Source organism: Oncorhynchus gorbuscha, linkage group LG19 (assembly GCF_021184085.1).
Source record: "Oncorhynchus gorbuscha isolate QuinsamMale2020 ecotype Even-year linkage group LG19, OgorEven_v1.0, whole genome shotgun sequence".
NCBI lineage: Eukaryota > Metazoa > Chordata > Actinopteri > Salmoniformes > Salmonidae > Oncorhynchus > Oncorhynchus gorbuscha.
Window position 1 is genome coordinate 50,771,796 of NC_060191.1, and position 20,016 is coordinate 50,791,811.

General features: G+C 44.5%; 1 protein-coding gene across 1 annotated transcript in view; it reads left to right on the top strand.

Moving 5' to 3' along the window:
- Nucleotides 1–20,016, top strand: part of LOC124005435 (membrane-associated phosphatidylinositol transfer protein 3-like) — a 181,133-nt gene that overhangs the window by 145,400 nt on the left and 15,717 nt on the right. Inside the window, 2 exon segments of the mRNA XM_046314702.1 lie at nt 446–594; nt 14,280–14,396. Coding sequence (XP_046170658.1) covers nt 446–594; nt 14,280–14,396 — 266 coding nt within the window.

The window sequence follows — 20,016 nt, forward strand, 5'->3', positions numbered from 1 at the left end:
CGTAGAGAGAAAGAAGCAGAGAGAGAGAGAAAGAAGCAGAGAGAGAGAGAGAGAGAGAGAGAGAGAGAGAGAGAGAGAGAGAGAGAGAGAGAGAGAGAGAGAGAGAGAGATAGGTGGAGACTGCTCATTAGCGATCAGAGTTAAAGGGCACATTGGGGCTATGCTCTATACATTATCAATTATCTATGGTGGGCACATATAGCCAGACTCAGGAGATCCAACTGTGCCTCTCCAGATGAACCTACTTCTATTGCTAATACTATGGTGCCTAAAAGACCAGATGAATAATACCATTAGTATCCACAAATCACTTCAAATAACTCCAAGAAACCCTTATTATCTTGATATTCCTGTGTTCATTCTCTCCCTCCTGTGTGTTTCTCTCTCTCTGTGTATGTGTGTGCGTTCGTGTGTGTGTGTTTGTGCGCATGCGTATGTGGCTCAGTTTCCAGTAGCTGGTGGGGCTCTAAGAGGTTGGACTATGCTCTGTACTGTCCAGACGTGTTGACCTCCTTCCCCACCGTGGCACTGCCTCATCTCTTCCATGCCTCCTACTGGGAGTCCACTGATGTAGCTGCGTTTCTGCTCCGACAGGTAACACCCACCCCTCCATATGGATATGTGTGTGTTTGTGGTTCTCGTGACTATTGAGCCTAGAATTCAGATACTGTATACCAACAGTAATTATTTGTGCTGTGGATTGTGACTGTGCGTGCCTGCATGCATACGTGTGTGTGAGGGTGTCTGTGTGTATTATGTGTATGTCGGAGGTGTGTGTGTGGGTGTCTGTGTGTATTATGTGTATGTCGGAGGTGTGTGTGTGGGTGTCTGTGTGTATTATGTGTATGTCAGAGGTGTGTGTGAGGGTGTCTGTGTGTATTATGTGTATGTCGGAGGTGTGTGTGAGGGTGTCTGTGTGTATTATGTGTATGGAGGTGTGTGTGAGGTGTCTGTGTGTGTAGGGTGTCTGTGTGTATTATGTGTATGTCGGAGGTGTGTGTGTGGGTGTCTGTGTGTATTATGTGTATGTCGGAGGTGTGTGTGAGGGTGTCTGGAGGTGTGTGTGTGTGAGGGTGTCTGTGTGTATTATGTGTATGTCGGAGGTGTGAGGTGTGTGTGTATTATGGTATGTGTCTGTGTGTATTATGTGTATGTCGGAGGTGTGTGTGAGGGTGTCTGTGTGTATTATGTGTATGTCGGAGGTGTGTGTGTGGGTGTCTGTGTGTATTATGTGTATGTCGGAGGTGTGTGAGGGTGTCTGTGTGTATTATGTGTGTCTGTGTGTATTATGTGTATGTCGGAGGTGTGTGTGTGGGTGTCTGTGTGTATTATGTGTATGTCGGAGGAGTGTGTGTGGGTGTCTGTGTGTATTATGTGTATGTGTGTGTGTGGGTGTCTGGAGGTGTGTGTGTGTGAGGGTGTCTGTGTGTATTATGTGTATGTCGGAGGTGTGTGTGAGGGTGTCTGTGTGTATTATGTGTATGTCGGAGGTGTGTGTGAGGTGTGAGTGTGTGTCTATGTGTGTATTATGTCTGTATGTGTGTGTCGGAGGTGTGTGAGGGTGTGTCTGTGTGTATTATGTGTAGGGTGTGTCTGTGTGTATTATGTGTATGTCGGAGGTGTGTGTGAGGGTGTCTGTGTGTATTATGTGTATGTCAGAGGTGTGTGTGTGGGTGTCTGAGGTGTGTATTATGTGTATGTCGGAGGTGTGTGTGAGGGTGTCTGTGTGTATTATGTGTATGTCGGAGGTGTGTGTGTGGGTGTCTGTGTGTATTATGTGTATGTCGGAGGTGTGTGTGAGGGTGTCTGTGTGTATTATGTGTATGTCGGAGGTGTGTGTGTGGGTGTCTGTGTGTATTATGTGTATGTCGGAGGTGTGTGTGAGGGTGTCTGTGTGTATTATGTGTATGTCGGAGGTGTGTGTGTGGGTGTCTGTGTGTATTATGTGTATGTCGGAGGTGTGTGTGAGGGTGTCTGTGTGTATTATGTGTATGTCGGAGGTGTGTGTGAGGGTGTCTGTGTGTATTATGTGTATGTCGGAGGTGTGTGTGGATCTGCTCGTGATATCTTCAGACACCCGCAGAGTGAATAAAACCAGCCGGCGTGTCGTGTCCAGTTGAAACCCATTCTGACCAGTGACAGCCTTTTAACATTGCCATTAGAGAGCAATGAGATACACTACATGGCTAAAAGTATGTGGACACCTGCTCACTCCAAAATCATGGGCATTAATATGGAGTTGTGGTCCTCTGTTTGCTAATATAACAGCCTTTCCACTAGATGTTGGAACATTGCTGCGGAGACTTGCTCCCCATTCAGCCACAAGAGCATTAGTGAGGTCGTTCATTCGCCCAATAATGTTGGGCGATTAGGCCTGATTCGTAGTTGGCGTTCCAATTCATCCCAAAGGCTTTGGATGGGGTTGAGGTCAGAGCTCTGTGCAAGCCAGCCAAGTTCTTCCACACCGATCTCGACAAACCGTTTCTGTTAGGGCCTCGCTTTGTGCACGGGGCCAACGTCATAATGAAACAGGAAAGGGCCTTCCCCAAACTGTTGCCACAAATTTGGAAGCGCAGAATCATATAACATGTCATTGTATGCTGTAGCATTAAGATTTCCCTTCACTGGAACTAAGGGGCTTGAAAAACAGCCCCAGACCATTATTAATCCACCAAACTTTACAGTTGGCACTATGCATTGGGGCTGGTAGCGTTCTCCTAGCATCTGCTAAACCTAGTTTCGTCCGTCGGACTGCCAGGTGGAGAAGCGTAATTCATCACTCCAGAGAACACATTTGGCGGCGAGCATTAAACCACTCTAGCCAATGCTTGTCATGGAAACCCATTTCATGAAGCTCAGTTCTTGTGCTGACGTTGCTTCCAGAGGCAGTTTGGAACTCGGTAGTGAGTGTTGCGAACAAGGACAGACAATTTTAACGCGCTACGAGCTTCAGCAATTGGCGGTCCCATTCTGTCAGCTTGTGTGGCCTACCAATTCACGGCTGAGCTGTACTTACAGTTGACCGGGGCAGCTCTAGCAGGGCAGAAAATTGACGAAGTGACTTGTTGGAAAAGTGGCATCCTATGATGGTGCCACTTTGAAAGCCACTGAGCTCTTCAGGAAGGCTATTCTACTATCAAATCAAATCAAAAGTTTAAATGTTTACTAAATAAACTTAAGTAAAACATTTAATAAAAAGAGACATTGATACCAAGTCACAGGTTACAGGTTAGCTGAGGTCATTTGTGCATGTAGGTAGGGGTAAAGTGACTATGTATAAACAGTAACATGTAGGTAGGGGTAAAGTGACTATGTATAAACAGTAACATGTAGGTAGGGGTAAAGTGACTATGTATAAACAGTAACATGTTGGTAGGGGTAAAGTCACTATGTATAAACAGTAACATGTAGGTAGGGGTACAGGTTAGCTGAGGTCATTTGTGCATGTAGGTAGGGTTACAGGTTAGCTGAGGTCATTTGTGCATGTAGGTAGGAGTAAAGTTAATATGTATAAACAGTAACATGTAGGTCAATTTGTAAGTCGCTCTGGATAAGAGCGTCTGCTAAATGACTTAAATGTAAATGTAAATGTAGGTAGGGGTAAAGTGACTATGTATAAACAGTAACATGTAGGTAGGGGTAAAGTGACTATGTATAAACAGTAACATGTAGGTAGGGGTAAAGTGACTATGTATAAACAGTAACATGTAGGTAGGGGTAAAGTGACTATGTATAAACAGTAACATGTAGGTAGGGGTAAAGTGACTATGGATAAACAGTATCATGTAGGTAGGGGTAAAGTGACTATGCATAAACAGTGACATGTAGGTAGGGGTAAAGTGACTATGTATAAACAGTAACATGTAGGTAGGGGTAAAGTGACTATGTATAAACAGTAACATGTAGGTAGGGGTAAAGTGACTATGTATAAACAGTAACATGTAGGTAGGGGTAAAGTGACTATGTATAAACAGTAACATGTAGGTAGGGGTAAAGTGACTATGTATAAACAGTAACATGTAGGTAGGGGTAAAGTGACTATGTATAAACAGTAACATGTAGGTAGGGGTAAAGTGACTATGTATAAACAGTAACATGTAGGTAGGGGTAAAGTGACTATGTATAAACAGTAACATGTAGGTAGGGGTAAAGTGACTATGTATAAACAGTAACATGTGTAGGTAGGGGTAAAGTGACTATGTATAAACAGTAACATGTAGGTAGGGGTAAAGTGACTATGTATAAACAGTAACATGTAGGTAGGGGTAAAGTGACTATGTATAAACAGTAACATGTAGGTAGGGGTAAAGTGACTATGTATAAACAGTGACATGTAGGTAGGGGTAAAGTGACTATGTATAAACAGTGACATGTAGGTAGGGGTAAAGTGACTATGCCTAAACAGTGACATGTAGGTAGGGGTAAAGTGACTATGTATAAACAGTGACATGTAGGTAGGGGTAAAGTGACTATGCATAAACATGTAGGTAGGGGTAAAGTGACTATGTATAAACAGTAACATGTAGGTAGGGGTAAAGTGACTATGTATAAACAGTAACATGTAGGTAGGGGTAAAGTGACTATGTATAAACAGTGACATGTAGGTAGGGGTAAAGTGACTATGCCTAAACAGTGACATGTAGGTAGGGGTAAAGTGACTATGCCTAAACAGTGACATGTAGGTAGGGGTAAAGTGACTATGTATAAACAGTAACATGTAGGTAGGGGTAAAGTGACTATGTATAAACAGTGACATGTAGGTAGGGGTAAAGTGACTATGCCTAAACAGTGACATGTAGGTAGGGGTAAAGTGACTATGCCTAAACAGTGACATGTAGGTAGGGGTAAAAACAGTGACTATGTATAAAACAGTAACATGTAGGTAGGGGTAAAGTGACTATGCCTAAACAGTGACATGTAGGTAGGGGTAAAGTGACTATGTATAAACAGTGACATGTAGGTAGGGGTAAAGTGACTATGCCTAAACAGTAACATGTATGTAGGGGTAAAGTGACTATGCCTAAACAGTGACATGTAGGTAGGGGTAAAGTGACTATGTATAAACAGTAACATGTAGGTAGGGGTAAAGTGACTATGTATAAACAGTAACATGTAGGTAGGGGTAAAGTGACTATGTATAAACAGTGACATGTAGGTAGGGGTAAAGTGACTATGTATAAACAGTAACATGTAGGTAGGGGTAAAGTGACTATGCCTAAACAGTAACATGTAGGTAGGGGTAAAGTGACTATGTATAAACAGTGACATGTAGGTAGGGGTAAAGTGACTATGCATAAACAGTGACATGTAGGTAGGGGTAAAGTGACTATGCCTAAACAGTGACATGTAGGTAGGGGTAAAGTGACTATGTATAAACAGTGACATGTAGGTAGGGGTAAAGTGACTATGCCTAAACAGTGACATGTAGGTAGGGGTAAAGTGACTATGCCTAAACAGTGACATGTAGGTAGGGGTGAAAAACAGTGACATGACTATGTATAAACAGTAACATGTAGGTAGGGGTAAAGTGACTATGCCTAAACAGTGACATGTAGGTAGGGGTAAAGTGACTATGTATAAACAGTGACATGTAGGTAGGGGTAAAGTGACTATGCCTAAACAGTAACATGTATGTAGGGGGCCTAAACAGTGACTATGTAAAACAGTGACATGTAGGTAGGGGTAAAGTGACTATGTATAAACAGTAACATGTAGGTAGGGGTAAAGTGACTATGTATAAACAGTAACATGTAGGTAGGGGTAAAGTGACTATGTATAAACAGTAACATGTAGGTAGGGGTAAAGTGACTATGTATAAACAGTAACATGTAGGTAGGGGTAAAGTGACTATGTATAAACAGTAACATGTAGGTAGGGGTAAAGTGACTATGTATAAACAGTGACATGTAGGTAGGGGTAAAGTGACTATGTATAAACAGTGACATGTAGGTAGGGGTAAAGTGACTATGTATAAACAGTGACATGTAGGTAGGGGTAAAGGACTAAAAACAGTGACATGTATAGGGGTAAAGTAAAAACAGTGACATGTAGGTAGGGGTAAAGTGACTATGTATAAACAGTGACATGTAGGTAGGGGTAAAGTACTATGTATAAACAGTGACATGTAGGTAGGGGTAAAGTGACTATGTATAAACAGTGACATGTAGGTAGGGGTAAAGTGACTATGTATAAACAGTAACATGTAGGTAGGGGTAAAGTGACTATGTATAAACAGTGACATGTAGGTAGGGGTAAAGTGACTATGTATAAACAGTAACATGTAGGTAGGGGTAAAGTGACTATGTATAAACAGTGACATGTAGGTAGGGGTAAAGTGACTATGCCTAAACAGTGACATGTAGGTAGGGGTAAAGTGACTATGCCTAAACAGTGACATGTAGGTAGGGGTAAAGTGACTATGTATAAACAGTAACATGTAGGTAGGGGTAAAGTGACTATGCCTAAACAGTGACATGTAGGTAGGGGTAAAGGACTATGTAAAACAGTGACATGTGTATAAACAAACAGTGACATGTAGGTAGGGGTAAAGTGACTATGCCTAAACAGTAACATGTATGTAGGGGTAAAGTGACTATGCCTAAACAGTGACATGTAGGTAGGGGTAAAGTGACTATGTATAAACAGTAACATGTAGGTAGGGGTAAAGTGACTATGTATAAACAGTAACATGTAGGTAGGGGTAACTATGTATAAACAGTACATGTATGTATAAACAGTAACATGTAGGTAGGGGTAAAGTGACTATGTATAAACAGTAACATGTAGGTAGGGGTAAAGTGACTATGTATAAACAGTAACATGTAGGTAGGGGTAAAGTGACTATGTATAAACAGTGACATGTAGGTAGGGGTAAAGTGACTATGTATAAACAGTGACATGTAGGTAGGGGTAAAGTGACTATGTATAAACAGTGACATGTAGGTAGGGGTAAAGTGACTATGTATAAACAGTGACATGTAGGTAGGGGTAAAGTGACTATGTATAAACAGTGACATGTAGGTAGGGGTAAAGTGACTATGTATAAACAGTGACATGTAGGTAGGGGTAAAGTGACATATGGGGTAAAGTAAACAGTGACATGTAGGTAGGGGTAAAGTGACTATGTATAAACAGTAACATGTAGGTAGGGGTAACATGTAGACTAAAGTGTATAAAACAGTAACATGTAGGTAGGGGTAAAGTGACTATGTATAAACAGTAACATGTAGGTAGGGACTATGTAAAACAGTGTACTATGTATAAACAGTAACATGTAGGTAGGGGTAAAGTGACTATGTAAAACAGTGTGTAGGTAGGGGTAAAGTGACTATGTATAAACAGTAACATGTAGGTAGGGGTAAAGTGACTATGTATAAACAGTAACATGTAGGTAGGGGTAAAGTGACTATGTATAAACAGTAATGTACAGTAAAACAGTGACATGTAGGTAGGGGTAAAGTGACTATGTATAAACAGTAACATGTAGGTAGGGGTAAAGTGACTATGTATAAACAGTAACATGTAGGTAGGGGTAAAGTGACTATGTATAAACAGTAACATGTAGGTAGGGGTAAAGGTAGGTAACATGTAGGTAGGGGTAAAGTGACTATGTATAAACAGTGACATGTAGGTAGGGGTAAAGTGACTGTGACTATGTATAAACAGTGACATGTAGGTAGGGGTAAAGTGACTATGCCTAAACAGTGACATGTAGGTAGGGGTAAAGTGACTATGTATAAACAGTGACATGTAGGTAGGGGTAAAGTGACTATGCATAAACATGTAGGTAGGGGTAAAGTGACTATGTATAAACAGTAACATGTAGGTAGGGGTAAAGTGACTATGTATAAACAGTAACATGTAGGTAGGGGTAAAGTGACTATGTATAAACAGTGACATGTAGGTAGGGGTAAAGTGACTATGCCTAAACAGTGACATGTAGGTAGGGGTAAAGTGACTATGCCTAAACAGTGACATGTAGGTAGGGGTAAAGTGACTATGTATAAACAGTAACATGTAGGTAGGGGTAAAGTGACTATGTATAAACAGTGACATGTAGGTAGGGGTAAAGTGACTATGCCTAAACAGTGACATGTAGGTAGGGGTAAAGTGACTATGCCTAAACAGTGACATGTAGGTAGGGGTAAAGTGACTATGTATAAACAGTAACATGTAGGTAGGGGTAAAGTGACTATGCCTAAACAGTGACATGTAGGTAGGGGTAAAGTGACTATGTATAAACAGTGACATGTAGGTAGGGGTAAAGTGACTATGCCTAAACAGTAACATGTATGTAGGGGTAAACACTATGCCTAAACAGTGACATGTAGGTAGGGGTAAAGTGACTATGTATAAACAGTAACATGTAGGTAGGGGTAAAGTGACTATGTATAAACAGTAACATGTAGGTAGGGGTAAAGTGACTATGTATAAACAGTGACATGTAGGTAGGGGTAAAGTGACTATGTATAAACAGTAACATGTAGGTAGGGGTAAAGTGACTATGTATAAACAGTAACATGTAGGTAGGGGTAATGCCTAAACAGTGACATGTAGGTAGGGGTATAAACAGTGACATGTAGGTAGGGGTAAAGTGACTATGCATAAACAGTGACATGTAGGTAGGGGTAAAGTGACTATGCCTAAACAGTAACATGTAGGTAGGGGTAAAGTGACTATGTATAAACAGTGACATGTAGGTAGGGGTAAAGTGACTATGCCTAAACAGTGACATGTAGGTAGGGGTAAAGTGACTATGCCTAAACAGTGACATGTAGGTAGGGGTAAAGTGACTATGTATAAACAGTAACATGTAGGTAGGGGTAAAGTGACTATGCCTAAACAGTGACATGTAGGTAGGGGTAAAGTGACTATGTATAAACAGTGACATGTAGGTAGGGGTAAAGTGACTATGCCTAAACAGTAACATGTATGTAGGGGTAAAGTGACTATGCCTAAACAGTGACATGTAGGTAGGGGTAAAGTGACTATGTATAAACAGTAACATGTAGGTAGGGGTAAAGTGACTATGTATAAACAGTAACATGTAGGTAGGGGTAAAGTGACTATGTATAAACAGTAACATGTAGGTAGGGGTAAAGTGACTATGTATAAACAGTAACATGTAGGTAGGGGTAAAGTGACTATGTATAAACAGTAACATGTAGGTAGGGGTAAAGTGACTATGTATAAACAGTGACATGTAGGTAGGGGTAAAGTGACTATGTATAAACAGTGACATGTAGGTAGGGGTAAAGTGACTATGTATAAACAGTGACATGTAGGTAGGGGTAAAGTGACTATGTATAAACAGTGACATGTAGGTAGGGGTAAAGTGACTATGTATAAACAGTGACATGTAGGTAGGGGTAAAGTGACTATGTATAAACAGTGACATGTAGGTAGGGGTAAAGTGACTATGCATAAACAGTGACATGTAGGTAGGGGTAAAGTGACTATGTATAAACAGTGACATGTAGGTAGGGGTAAAGTGACTATGTATAAACAGTGACATGTAGGTAGGGGTAAAGTGACTATGTATAAACAGTGACATGTAGGTAGGGGTAAAGTGACTATGTATAAACAGTGACATGTAGGTAGGGGTAAAGTGACTATGCATAAACAGTGACATGTAGGTAGGGGTAAAGTGACTATGTATAAACAGTAACATGTAGGTAGGGGTAAAGTGACTATGCATAAACAGTGACATGTAGGTAGGGGTAAAGTGACTATGTATAAACAGTGACATGTAGGTAGGGGTAAAGTGACTATGTATAAACAGTGACATGTAGGTAGGGGTAAAGTGACTATGCCTAAACAGTAACATGTAGGTAGGGGTAAAGTGACTATGCATAAACAGTGACATGTAGGTAGGGGTAAAGTGACTATGCATAAACAGTGACATGTAGGTAGGGGTAAAGTGACTATGCCTAAACAGTAACATGTAGGTAGGGGTAAAGTGACTATGCATAAACAGTGACATGTAGGTAGGGGTAAAGTGACTATGGTTTCAGAGCTGGTCATGGGTGCACCTCAGCCACGCTCAATGTCCTAAACGATATCTTAACCGCCATCGATAAGAAACATTACTGTGCAGCCGTATTCATTGATCTGGCCAAGGCTTTCGATTCTGTCAACCACCACATCCTCATCGGCAGACTCGACAGCCTTGGTTTCTCAAATGATTGCCTCGCCTGGTTCACCAACTACTTCTCTGATAGAGTTCAGTGTGTCAAATCGGAGGGTCTGCTGTCCGGACCTCTGGCAGTCTCTATGGGGGTGCCACAGGGTTCAATTCTTGGACCGACTCTCTTCTCTGTGTACATCAATGAGGTCGCTCTTGCTGCTGGTGAGTCCCTGATCCACCTCTACGCAGACGACACCATTCTGTATACTTCCGGCCCTTCTTTGGACACTGTGTTAACAACCCTCCAGGCAAGCTTCAATGCCATACAACTCTCCTTCCGTGGCCTCCAATTGCTCTTAAATACAAGTAAAACTAAATCCATGCTCTTCAACCGATCGCTACCTGCACCTACCCGCCTGTCCAACATCACTACTCTGGACGGCTCTGACTTAGAATACGTGGACAACTACAAATACTTAGGTGTCTGGTTAGACTGTAAACTCTCCTTCCAGACCCATATCAAACATCTCCAATCCAAAGTTAAATCTAGAATTGGCTTCCTATTTCGCAACAAAGCATCCTTCACTCATGCTGCCAAACACACCCTTGTAAAACTGACCATCCTACCAATCCTCGACTTTGGCAATGTCATTTACAAAATAGCCTCCAATACCCTACTCAACAAATTGGATGCAGTCTATCACAGTGCAATCCGTTTTGTCACCAAAGCCCCATATACTACCCACCATTGCGACCTGTACGCTCTCGTTGGCTGGCCCTCGCTTCATACTCGTCGCCAAACCCACTGGCTCCATGTCATCTACAAGACCCTGCTAGGTAAAGTCCCCCCTTATCTCAGCTCGCTGGTCACCATAGCATCTCCCACCTGTAGCACACGCTCCAGCAGGTATATCTCTCTGGTCACCCCCAAAACCAATTCTTTCTTTGGTCGCCTCTCCTTCCAGTTCTCTGCTGCCAGTGACTGGAACGAACTGCAAAAATCTCTGAAACTGGAAACACTTATCTCCCTCACTAGCTTTAAGCACCAACTGTCAGAGCATCTTACAGATTACTGCACCTGTACATAGCCCACCTATAATTTAGCCCAAACAACTACCTCTTTCCCAACTGTATTTAATGTATTTATTTATTTTGCTCCTTTGCACCCCATTATTTTTATGTCTACTTTGCACATTCTTCCATTGCAAAACTACCATTCCAGTGTTTTACTTGCTATATTGTATTTACTTTGCCACCATGGCCTTTTTTGCCTTTACCTCCCTTCTCACCTCATTTGCTCACATTGTATATAGACTTGTTTATACTGTATTATTGACTGTATGTTTGTTTTACTCCATGTGTAACTCTGTGTCGTTGTATCTGTCGAACTGCTTTGTTTTATCTTGGCCAGGTCGCAATTGTAAATGAGAACTTGTTCTCAACTTGCCTACCTGGTTAAATAAAGGTGAAATAAAAAATAAATAAAAATAAACAGTAACATGTAGGTAGGGGTAAAGTGACTATGTATAAACAGTGACATGTAGGTAGGGGTAAAGTGACTATGCATAAACAGTAACATGTAGGTAGGGGTAAAGTTACTATGTCCTCGGATGGGGCCACAGTGTCTCCTGACCCCTCCTGTCTCAGCCTCCAGTATTTATGCTGCAGTAGTTTATGTGTCGGGGGGCTAGGGTCAGTTTGTTTATCTGGAGTACTTCTCCTGTCCTATTCGGTGTCCTGTGTAAATCTAAGTGTGCGTTCTCTAATTCTCTCCTTCTCTCTTTCTTTCTCTCTCTCGGAGGACCTGAGCCCTAGAACCATGCCCCAGGACTACCTGACATGATGACTCCTTGCTGTCCCCAGTCCACCTGGCCATGCTGCTGCTCCAGTTTCAACTGGCCTGGGCCCTAGGACCATGTCCCAGGACTACCTGACATGAGGACTCCTTGCTGTCCCCAGTCCACCTGGCCATGCTCCTGCTCCAGTTTCAACTGTTCTGCCTTACTATTATTCAACCATGCTGGTCATTTATGAACATTTGAACATCTTGGCCACGTTCTGTTATAATCTCCACCCGGCACAGCCAGAAGAGGACTGGCCACCCCACATATGCTCTCTCTAATTCTCTCTTTCTTTCTCTCTCTCGGAGGACCTGAGCCCTAGGACCGTGCCCCAGGACTACCTGACATGATGGCTCCTTGCTGTCCCCAGTCCACCTGACTGTGCTGCTGCTCCAGTTTCAACTGTTCTGCCTTATTATTATTTGACCATGCTGGTCATTTATGAACATTTGAACATCTTGGTCATGTTCTGTTATAATCTCTACCCGGCACAGCCAGAAGAGGACTGGCCACCCCACATAGCCCGGTTCCTCTCTAGGTTTCTTCCTAGGTTTTGGCCTTTCTAGGGAGTTTTTCCTAGCCACCGTGCTTTTACACCTGCATTGTTTGCTGTTTGGGGTTTTAGGCTGGGTTTCTGTACAGCACTTTGAGATATCAGCTGATGTACGAAGGGCTATATAAATAAATTTGATTTGATTTGATTTGATATGTCTAAACAGTGTGTTACAGCAGTGTAAAAACATGGGGGGGGTTGGCCATTTGATTAATTGTTCAGTCTTATGGCTTGGGGGTAGAAGCCGTTAAGGAGCTTTTTGGTCTTGGCGCTCCAGTATTGCTTGCGGTGCAGTAGCAGAGAGAACAGTCTATGACTTGGGTGACTGGAGTCTTTGATGATTTTTTGGGCCTTCCTCTGACACCTCCTAGTATATAGGTCCTGGATGGAAGGAAGCTTGGCCCCAGTGATATATTGGGCCGTACGCACTACCCTCTGTAGCGCTTACTGCCGGATGCCGAGCAGTTGCCATACCTGGCGGTGATGCAACCGGTCAGGATGCTCTCAATGGTGCAGCTGTAGAACATTTTGAGGATCTTGGGACCCATGTCAAATCTTTTCAGTCTCCTGAGGGGGAATTGTGGGCACTATGGTGTTGAACGCTAAGTTGTAGTCAATGAACAGCATTCTCACATAGCTGTTCCTTTTGTCCAGGTGGGAAAGGTCAGATAATTATTTTATGGTGATTGCATGGTTGTGTGCTCGATTTTATACACCTGTCAGCAACCGGTGTGGCTGAAATAGCTGACTCCACTAATTTGAAGGGGTGTCCACCTACTTTAAGGAGAAGAGACCAGAGCAGCATCCAATACAGTAAGGGGTTGTTTTTCAAATTGCACCCTATTCCCTATATAGTGCACTACCTTTGACCAGGATCCATAGGGCTCTGGCTAAAAGTAGTGCTTGATATAGGGAATAAGGTGCTATTTGGAAAGTGCACCCATGGTGTTGGCTTCTGCTGCGGTACCTCAGTCTTTTGTGTGGGAGAGTGACGTGAGGGAAATCAGAGAGTACACAGGAAATAAGAAGTATTATCTATCTCTGCCGTGAAGATAATAAACTGACTGATTGTTATCTTGGATCAGTGAGTTTCAGCTCTAATCGATATCCTATCATGGAAATGGATACGGACGTTATGATTCGCACAAGCTTACTGCCCTTTTCATTTATTTACTGTACTTAACTGCTGGTTTAGTGAAATCTATTACCTTTTCTTACATAATTGCCGTTATAATAAGATGTTGAATCTTAAACTGGGATCTCGTTAATACAGTCATGGAGTAGAGCTCCTTCTCTCACTGCGACCTGTCCTTTCCTTTCCTCTCCTCTTTGGAAACACATCATTAGCCCTGCTGTTTCATTAGCCTGGCTACACATTGATTAGGCTAAAGATAGACAGGTTTTTCTTCTCAACTTCTGAGATGAAATGTACATAGAGTCCACTCCATAGCGGATCATCCTCAAGCTATCCTGTTAATACACCTCAATCTTCCTCTTGACAAATGAGCTCCAGTTAGCATCTGTGACTGTGTACACCTCGAGATAATGACAGTCCTAGTTTTATTCTCTCTAAAGTGTGTTTGAGCACCAGTGGATGAGTATTCCATATAATTGTTTTGTCTGTAGGTCGTGTGACACTCCACTGATAAATGTGCATCCGGTGCCTAAATGTAGACTAGGGATTCTGTTTGAGAAGTGCCGTCATACTGAGTGGACTAAGCCGGCGGTGGATTAATGGACTGTGTGTGTGTTCATGTAGCTCATACGATGCGACAGTGTGAAGGCCCAGGAAGCTGACAGCAAGGACTCAGCCCCCTTCTCTCCATCCAGCCCACGGGAGAAGTGGCTTCGCAGGAGGACGCCTGTCAAACTGAGGGTGAGGAAACCAGCATGACTTATTAATGGAAGATAAAGGACAGTAGGAAGGGTCAATATTAGCCCCACACTGTTGATTCTATGGCTATGTCCAAAATGGCACCCTATTCCCTATATAGTGCACTACTTTTGACCAGGGCTCTGGATAAAAGATGTGCGCTATATAGAGAATAGGGTCCCATTTGGGGCAGATTTGGGATTACTGTGTGTATTGTAGAAAGAAGCAATTTGTAGTACGTTCAATCGCTTTATGAGGAAATTCCAATAAATATTGAATCATCTTTAGTTCAAACATTTTATAATTGTATCTCGGTCAGAGACAAAGCGATAAGGACGTGTGCGCACACACAGGCACGCATGCACACACACACACTTATGCACACACTTTTAACATCAGCTTCACACATCTTGTCACGATCGTCGTCAAGGAAATGACTGGACTGGGGACCCTAGTTGCTGACCCCGGACTGGGGACCCTCGTTGCAGGCCCCGGACTGGGGACCCTAGTTGCCGACCCCGGACTGGGGACCCTCGTTGCAGGCCCCGGACTGGGGACCCTCGTTGTAGGCCCTGGACTGGGGACCCTCGTTGTAGGCCCCGGACTGGGGACCCTCGCTGCAGGCCCCGGACTGGGGACCCTCGCTGCAGGCCCCGGACTGGGGACCATCGCTGGAGGCCCCATACTGTGGACCATCGCTGGAGGCTCAGGACTGGAGACTGTCGCTGGAGGCTCCGAACTGGTAACCGTCGCTGCAGGCTCCGGACAGGGGACCGTCGCTGCAGGCTCCGGACAGGGGACCGTCGCTGCAGGCTCCGGACAGGGGACCGTCGCTGGAGGCTCCGGACCGCGGATCAACGCTGGAGGCTTCGTGCCATGGATCCTCACTGCAGGCTCCGGGCCATGGATCATCACTGGAGGCTCCGGGCCATGGATCATCACTGGAGGCTCCGTGCCGTGGATCATCACTGGAGGCTCCGTGCCATGGATCATCACTGGAGGCTCCGTGCCGTGGATCATCACTGGAGGCTCCGTGCCGTGGATCATCACTGGAGGCTTCGTGCCGTGGATCATCACTGGAGGCTTCGTGCCATGGATTATCACTGTAGGCTTCATGCCATGGATCATCACTGGAGGCTTCGGGCCATGGATCATCACTGGAGGCTTCGAACGTGGAGCCGGAACAGGTCTCACCGGACTGAGGAGACCTACTGGAAGCCTGGTGCGTGGAACTGCCACAGGGCTTACCAGGCTGGGGAGACATACTGGAGGCCTGGTACGTGGAAACGGAACAGGTCTCACCGGACTGGGGAGATGTCCTGGAATCCTGGTGCATGGAGCAGGCACCGGATACACTGGGACGTGGAGGCGCACTGGAGGTCTCAAGCGTAGAGCTGGCACAACCCGTCCTGGCTGGATGTTTACTTTCGCCCGGCATTAAAGTACACAGACACTAAATGGGCAATTTATTTGCCATTGTTGCTTCTGTGTCTGTGTGTGGGCTGAGACTTGAATGTTGTGTGTTTCATCTTCAATCATTGATGCTAGCACAACAAAACAATTACCTTATACTCCAGCATAAAAGACAACATGACTACTGCCAGGCCGAAAGGTCAGCCCAGTCTATTTCTGGGACATCAGTATATTCAAAGCAAATAATTCAATAACAATGGGCTTTTGTCCTGTTATATTATGTACTGCGTGGCCCACTGGAACCTATCTACAGTATATTTAAGGAAACTAGACATAGGATTCATTGGACTGTGTCTTACACGCTCTGCTCCAGCCTCCAAGCCTGTGATCTGTCTCTTGTGTAAGTGGTAGAGGAGCAACAGCTGGAGGAGGAGTAGCTTGGAGAACTTGACCACTTAAACTTCCTGCGCCGACAGAGATGGCCGCCTCGCTTCACGTTCCTAGGAAACTATGCAGTATTTCGTTTTTTTACGTGTTATTTCTTACATTGTTACCCCAGGTAATCTTAGGTTTTATTACATACAGTCGGGAGGAACTATTGGATATAAGAGCAACGTCAACTCACCAACATTACGACCATGGATACCACTTTTCTGAAGCGGATCCTCTGTTTTGCCCACCACCCAGGACAATGGATCGGATCCCAGCCGGCGAACCAAAACAACTACGCCATAAAGGGGCAGACGAAGTGGTCTTCTGGTCAGGCTCCGGAGACAGGCACATCGCACACCGCTCCCGAGCATACTACTCGCCAATGTGCAGTCTCTTGACAACAAGATAGATGAAATCCGAGCAAGGTTAGCATTCCAGAGAGACATAAGAGCCTGTAACGTTCTTTTCTTCACGGAAACATGGCTCACTCGAGGTATGCTATCGGAGTCGGTACAGCCAGCTGGTTTCTTCACGCATCGCGCCGACAGAAACAAGCATCTTTCTGGTAGGAAGAAGGGTGGGTGGGTATGCCTTATGATTAACGAGACGTGGTGCGATCATAACAACATACAGGAACTCAAGTCCTTCTGTTCACCTGACTTAGAATTCCTCACAATCAAATGCCGACCGCATTATCTACCAAGAGAATTCTCTTCAATTATAATCACAGCTGCATATATTCCCCCCCAAGCAGACACATCAATGGCCCTGAATGAACTTCATTTGACTCTATGTAAACTGGAAACCACATATCCCGAGGCAACATTCATTGTAGCTGGGGATTTTAACAAGGCTAATCTGATAACAAGACTCCCTAAATTCTATCAGCATATCGATTGTGCAACCAGGGCTGGTAAAACCCTGGATCATTGTTTTTCTAACTTCTGCAACACATATAAGGCCCTCCCCCGCTCTCCTTTTGGAAAAGCTGACCACGACTCCATTTTGTTGCTTCCAGCCTACAGACAGAAACTAAAACAGGAAGCTCCCACGCTCTGGTCTGTTCAACGCTGGTCCGACCAATCTGATTCCACGCTTCAAGATTGCTTCATTCACGTGGACTAGGATATGTTCCGCATTACGTCAAACAACAACATTGACGAATACGCTGATTCGGTGAGCGAGTTTATAAGCAAGTGCATCGGTGATGTTGTACCCACAGCGTTTATTAAAACATTCCCCAACCAGAAACCGTGGATTGATGGCAGCATTCGCACAAAACTGAAAGCGCGAACCACTGCTTTTAAACAGGGCAAGGTGACCCGGAAACATGACCGAATACAAACAGTGTAGGTATTCCCTCCACAAGGCAATAAAACAAGCTAAGTGTCAGTATAGAGACAAAGTAGAGTCGTAATACAACAGCTCAGACATGAGAGGTATGTGGCAGGGTCTACAGTCAATCACGGATTACAAAAAGAAAACCAGCCTCGTCGCAGACCAGGATGTCTTGCTCCCAGACAGACAAAACAATTTCTTTGCTCACTTTGAGGACAATACAGTGTCACTGACATGGCCCGCTACCAAAACCTGCGGACTCTCCTTCACTGCAACCGACGTGAGTAAAACATTTAAATGTGTTAATCCTCGCAAGGCTGCAGGCCCAGACTGCATCCCCAGCCGCATCCTCAGAGCATGTGCAGACCAGCTGGCTGGTGTCTTTACGGACATATTCAATCAATCCTTAACCCAGTCTGCTGTTCCCACATGCTTCAAGAGGGCCACCATTGTTCCTGTTCCTAAGAAAGCTAAGGTAACTGAGCTAAACAACTACCGCCCGTAGCACTCACTTCCGTCATCATGATGTGCTTTGAGAGACTAGTCAAGGACCATATAACCTCCACCCTACCTGACACCCTAGACCCACTCCAATTTGCTTACCACCCCAATAGGTCCACAGACGACGCAATCGCAACCACACTGCACACTGCCCTAACCCATCTGGACAAGAAGAATACCTATGTGAGAATGCTGTTCATCGACTACAGCTCAGCATCTAACACCATAGTACCCTCCAAACTTGTCATCAAGCTCGAGACCCTGGGCCCTGTGCAACTGGGTACTGGACTTCCTGACGGGCCGCCCCCAGGTGGTGAGGGTAGGTAGCAGCATCTCCACCCAGTTGATCTTCAACACTGGGGCCCCACAAGGGTGTGTTCTGAGCTCCCTGTTCACTCACGACTGCATTGCAATGCACGCCTCCAACTCAATCATCAAGTTTGCAGAAGACACTAAAGTGGTAGGCTTGATTACCAACAACGACGAGACGGCCTACAGGGAGGAGGTGAGGACCCTTGGAGTGCGGTGTCAGGAAAATAACCTCACACTCAACCTCAACAAAACAAAGGAGATGATCGTGGACTTCAGGAAACAGCAGAGGGAGCACCCCCCTATCCACATCGACGGGACGGTAGTGGAGAGGGTAGTAACTTTTAAGTTCCCCGGCATACACATCGCCGACAAACTGAATTGGTCCGCCCACACAGACAGCGTGGTGAAGAAGGCGCAGCTGCGCCTCTTCAACCTCAGGAGGCTGAAGAAATTTGGCTTGTCACCAAAAGCACTCACAAACTTTTACAGATGCACAATCGAGAGCATCCTGTCGGGCTGTATCACCGCCTGGTACGGCAACTGCTCCGCCCACAACCGTAAGGCTTTCCAGAGGGTAGTGAGGTCTGCACAACGCATCCCCGGGGGGCAAACTACCTGCCCTCCAGGACGCCTACACCACCCGATGTCACAGGAAGGCCATAACGATCATTGAGGACAACAACCACCTGTTCACCCCGTTATCATCCAGCAGGCGAGGTCAGTACAGGTGCATCAAAGCAGGGACCGAGAGACCGAAAAATAGCTTCTATCTCAAGGCCATCAGACTGTTAAACAGCCAACACTAACATTGAGTGGCTGCTGCCAATATACTGACTCAACTCTAGCCACTTTAATAATGTAAAAATGTATGTAAAAATGTATCACTAGCCACTTTAAACAATGCCACTTCAAATACTGTTTACATACCCTACATTACTCATCTGATATGTATATACTGTACTCTATACCATCTACTGCATCTTGCCTATGCCGTTCTGCACCATCACTCATTCATATATTTGTATGTACATATTCTTTCATTCCTTTACACTGTGTGTATAAGGTAGTAGTTGTGGAATTGTTAAGTTAGATTATTCGTTGGTTATTACTGCATTGTCGGAACTATAAGCAGAAGCATTTCGCTACACTTGCATTAACATCTGCTAACCATGTGTATGTGACAAATAATTTTGATTTGATTTGATTTGGGATTTGAATATGATATCTGTTATAGCCGTATTGTTATACAGTCTCCTGGTGTCCTGTATAGACTTCATCGGGGCACTGCCAGCTCATCCAGGGATTAGTGATACCATTCAGAGGGCCCTACCTGGCATCAGTGACGCTGTGACTTCAGTTCACTATCCTAGTAAGGGGCTCTTTGTCACTGATGGAGTGGGGCCACCGCTGTAAGACAGGGGTCTGCCTCTCCTCTCCATTTCCTCCTCTCAATGTGTGTCTGAGGGCAAGGTGAACTCACCACTCACCCGGTGTGATAGCGATATGTTCTTCTATTTTCTCATGAGACAGGCATTCATGCAGAGAGATTCAGCAGTGACCTGTAGTAGAGACATGTGGCCACTGTCCAGATATTAGAATCAATCTGGCATTTCAACCTATTCACAGA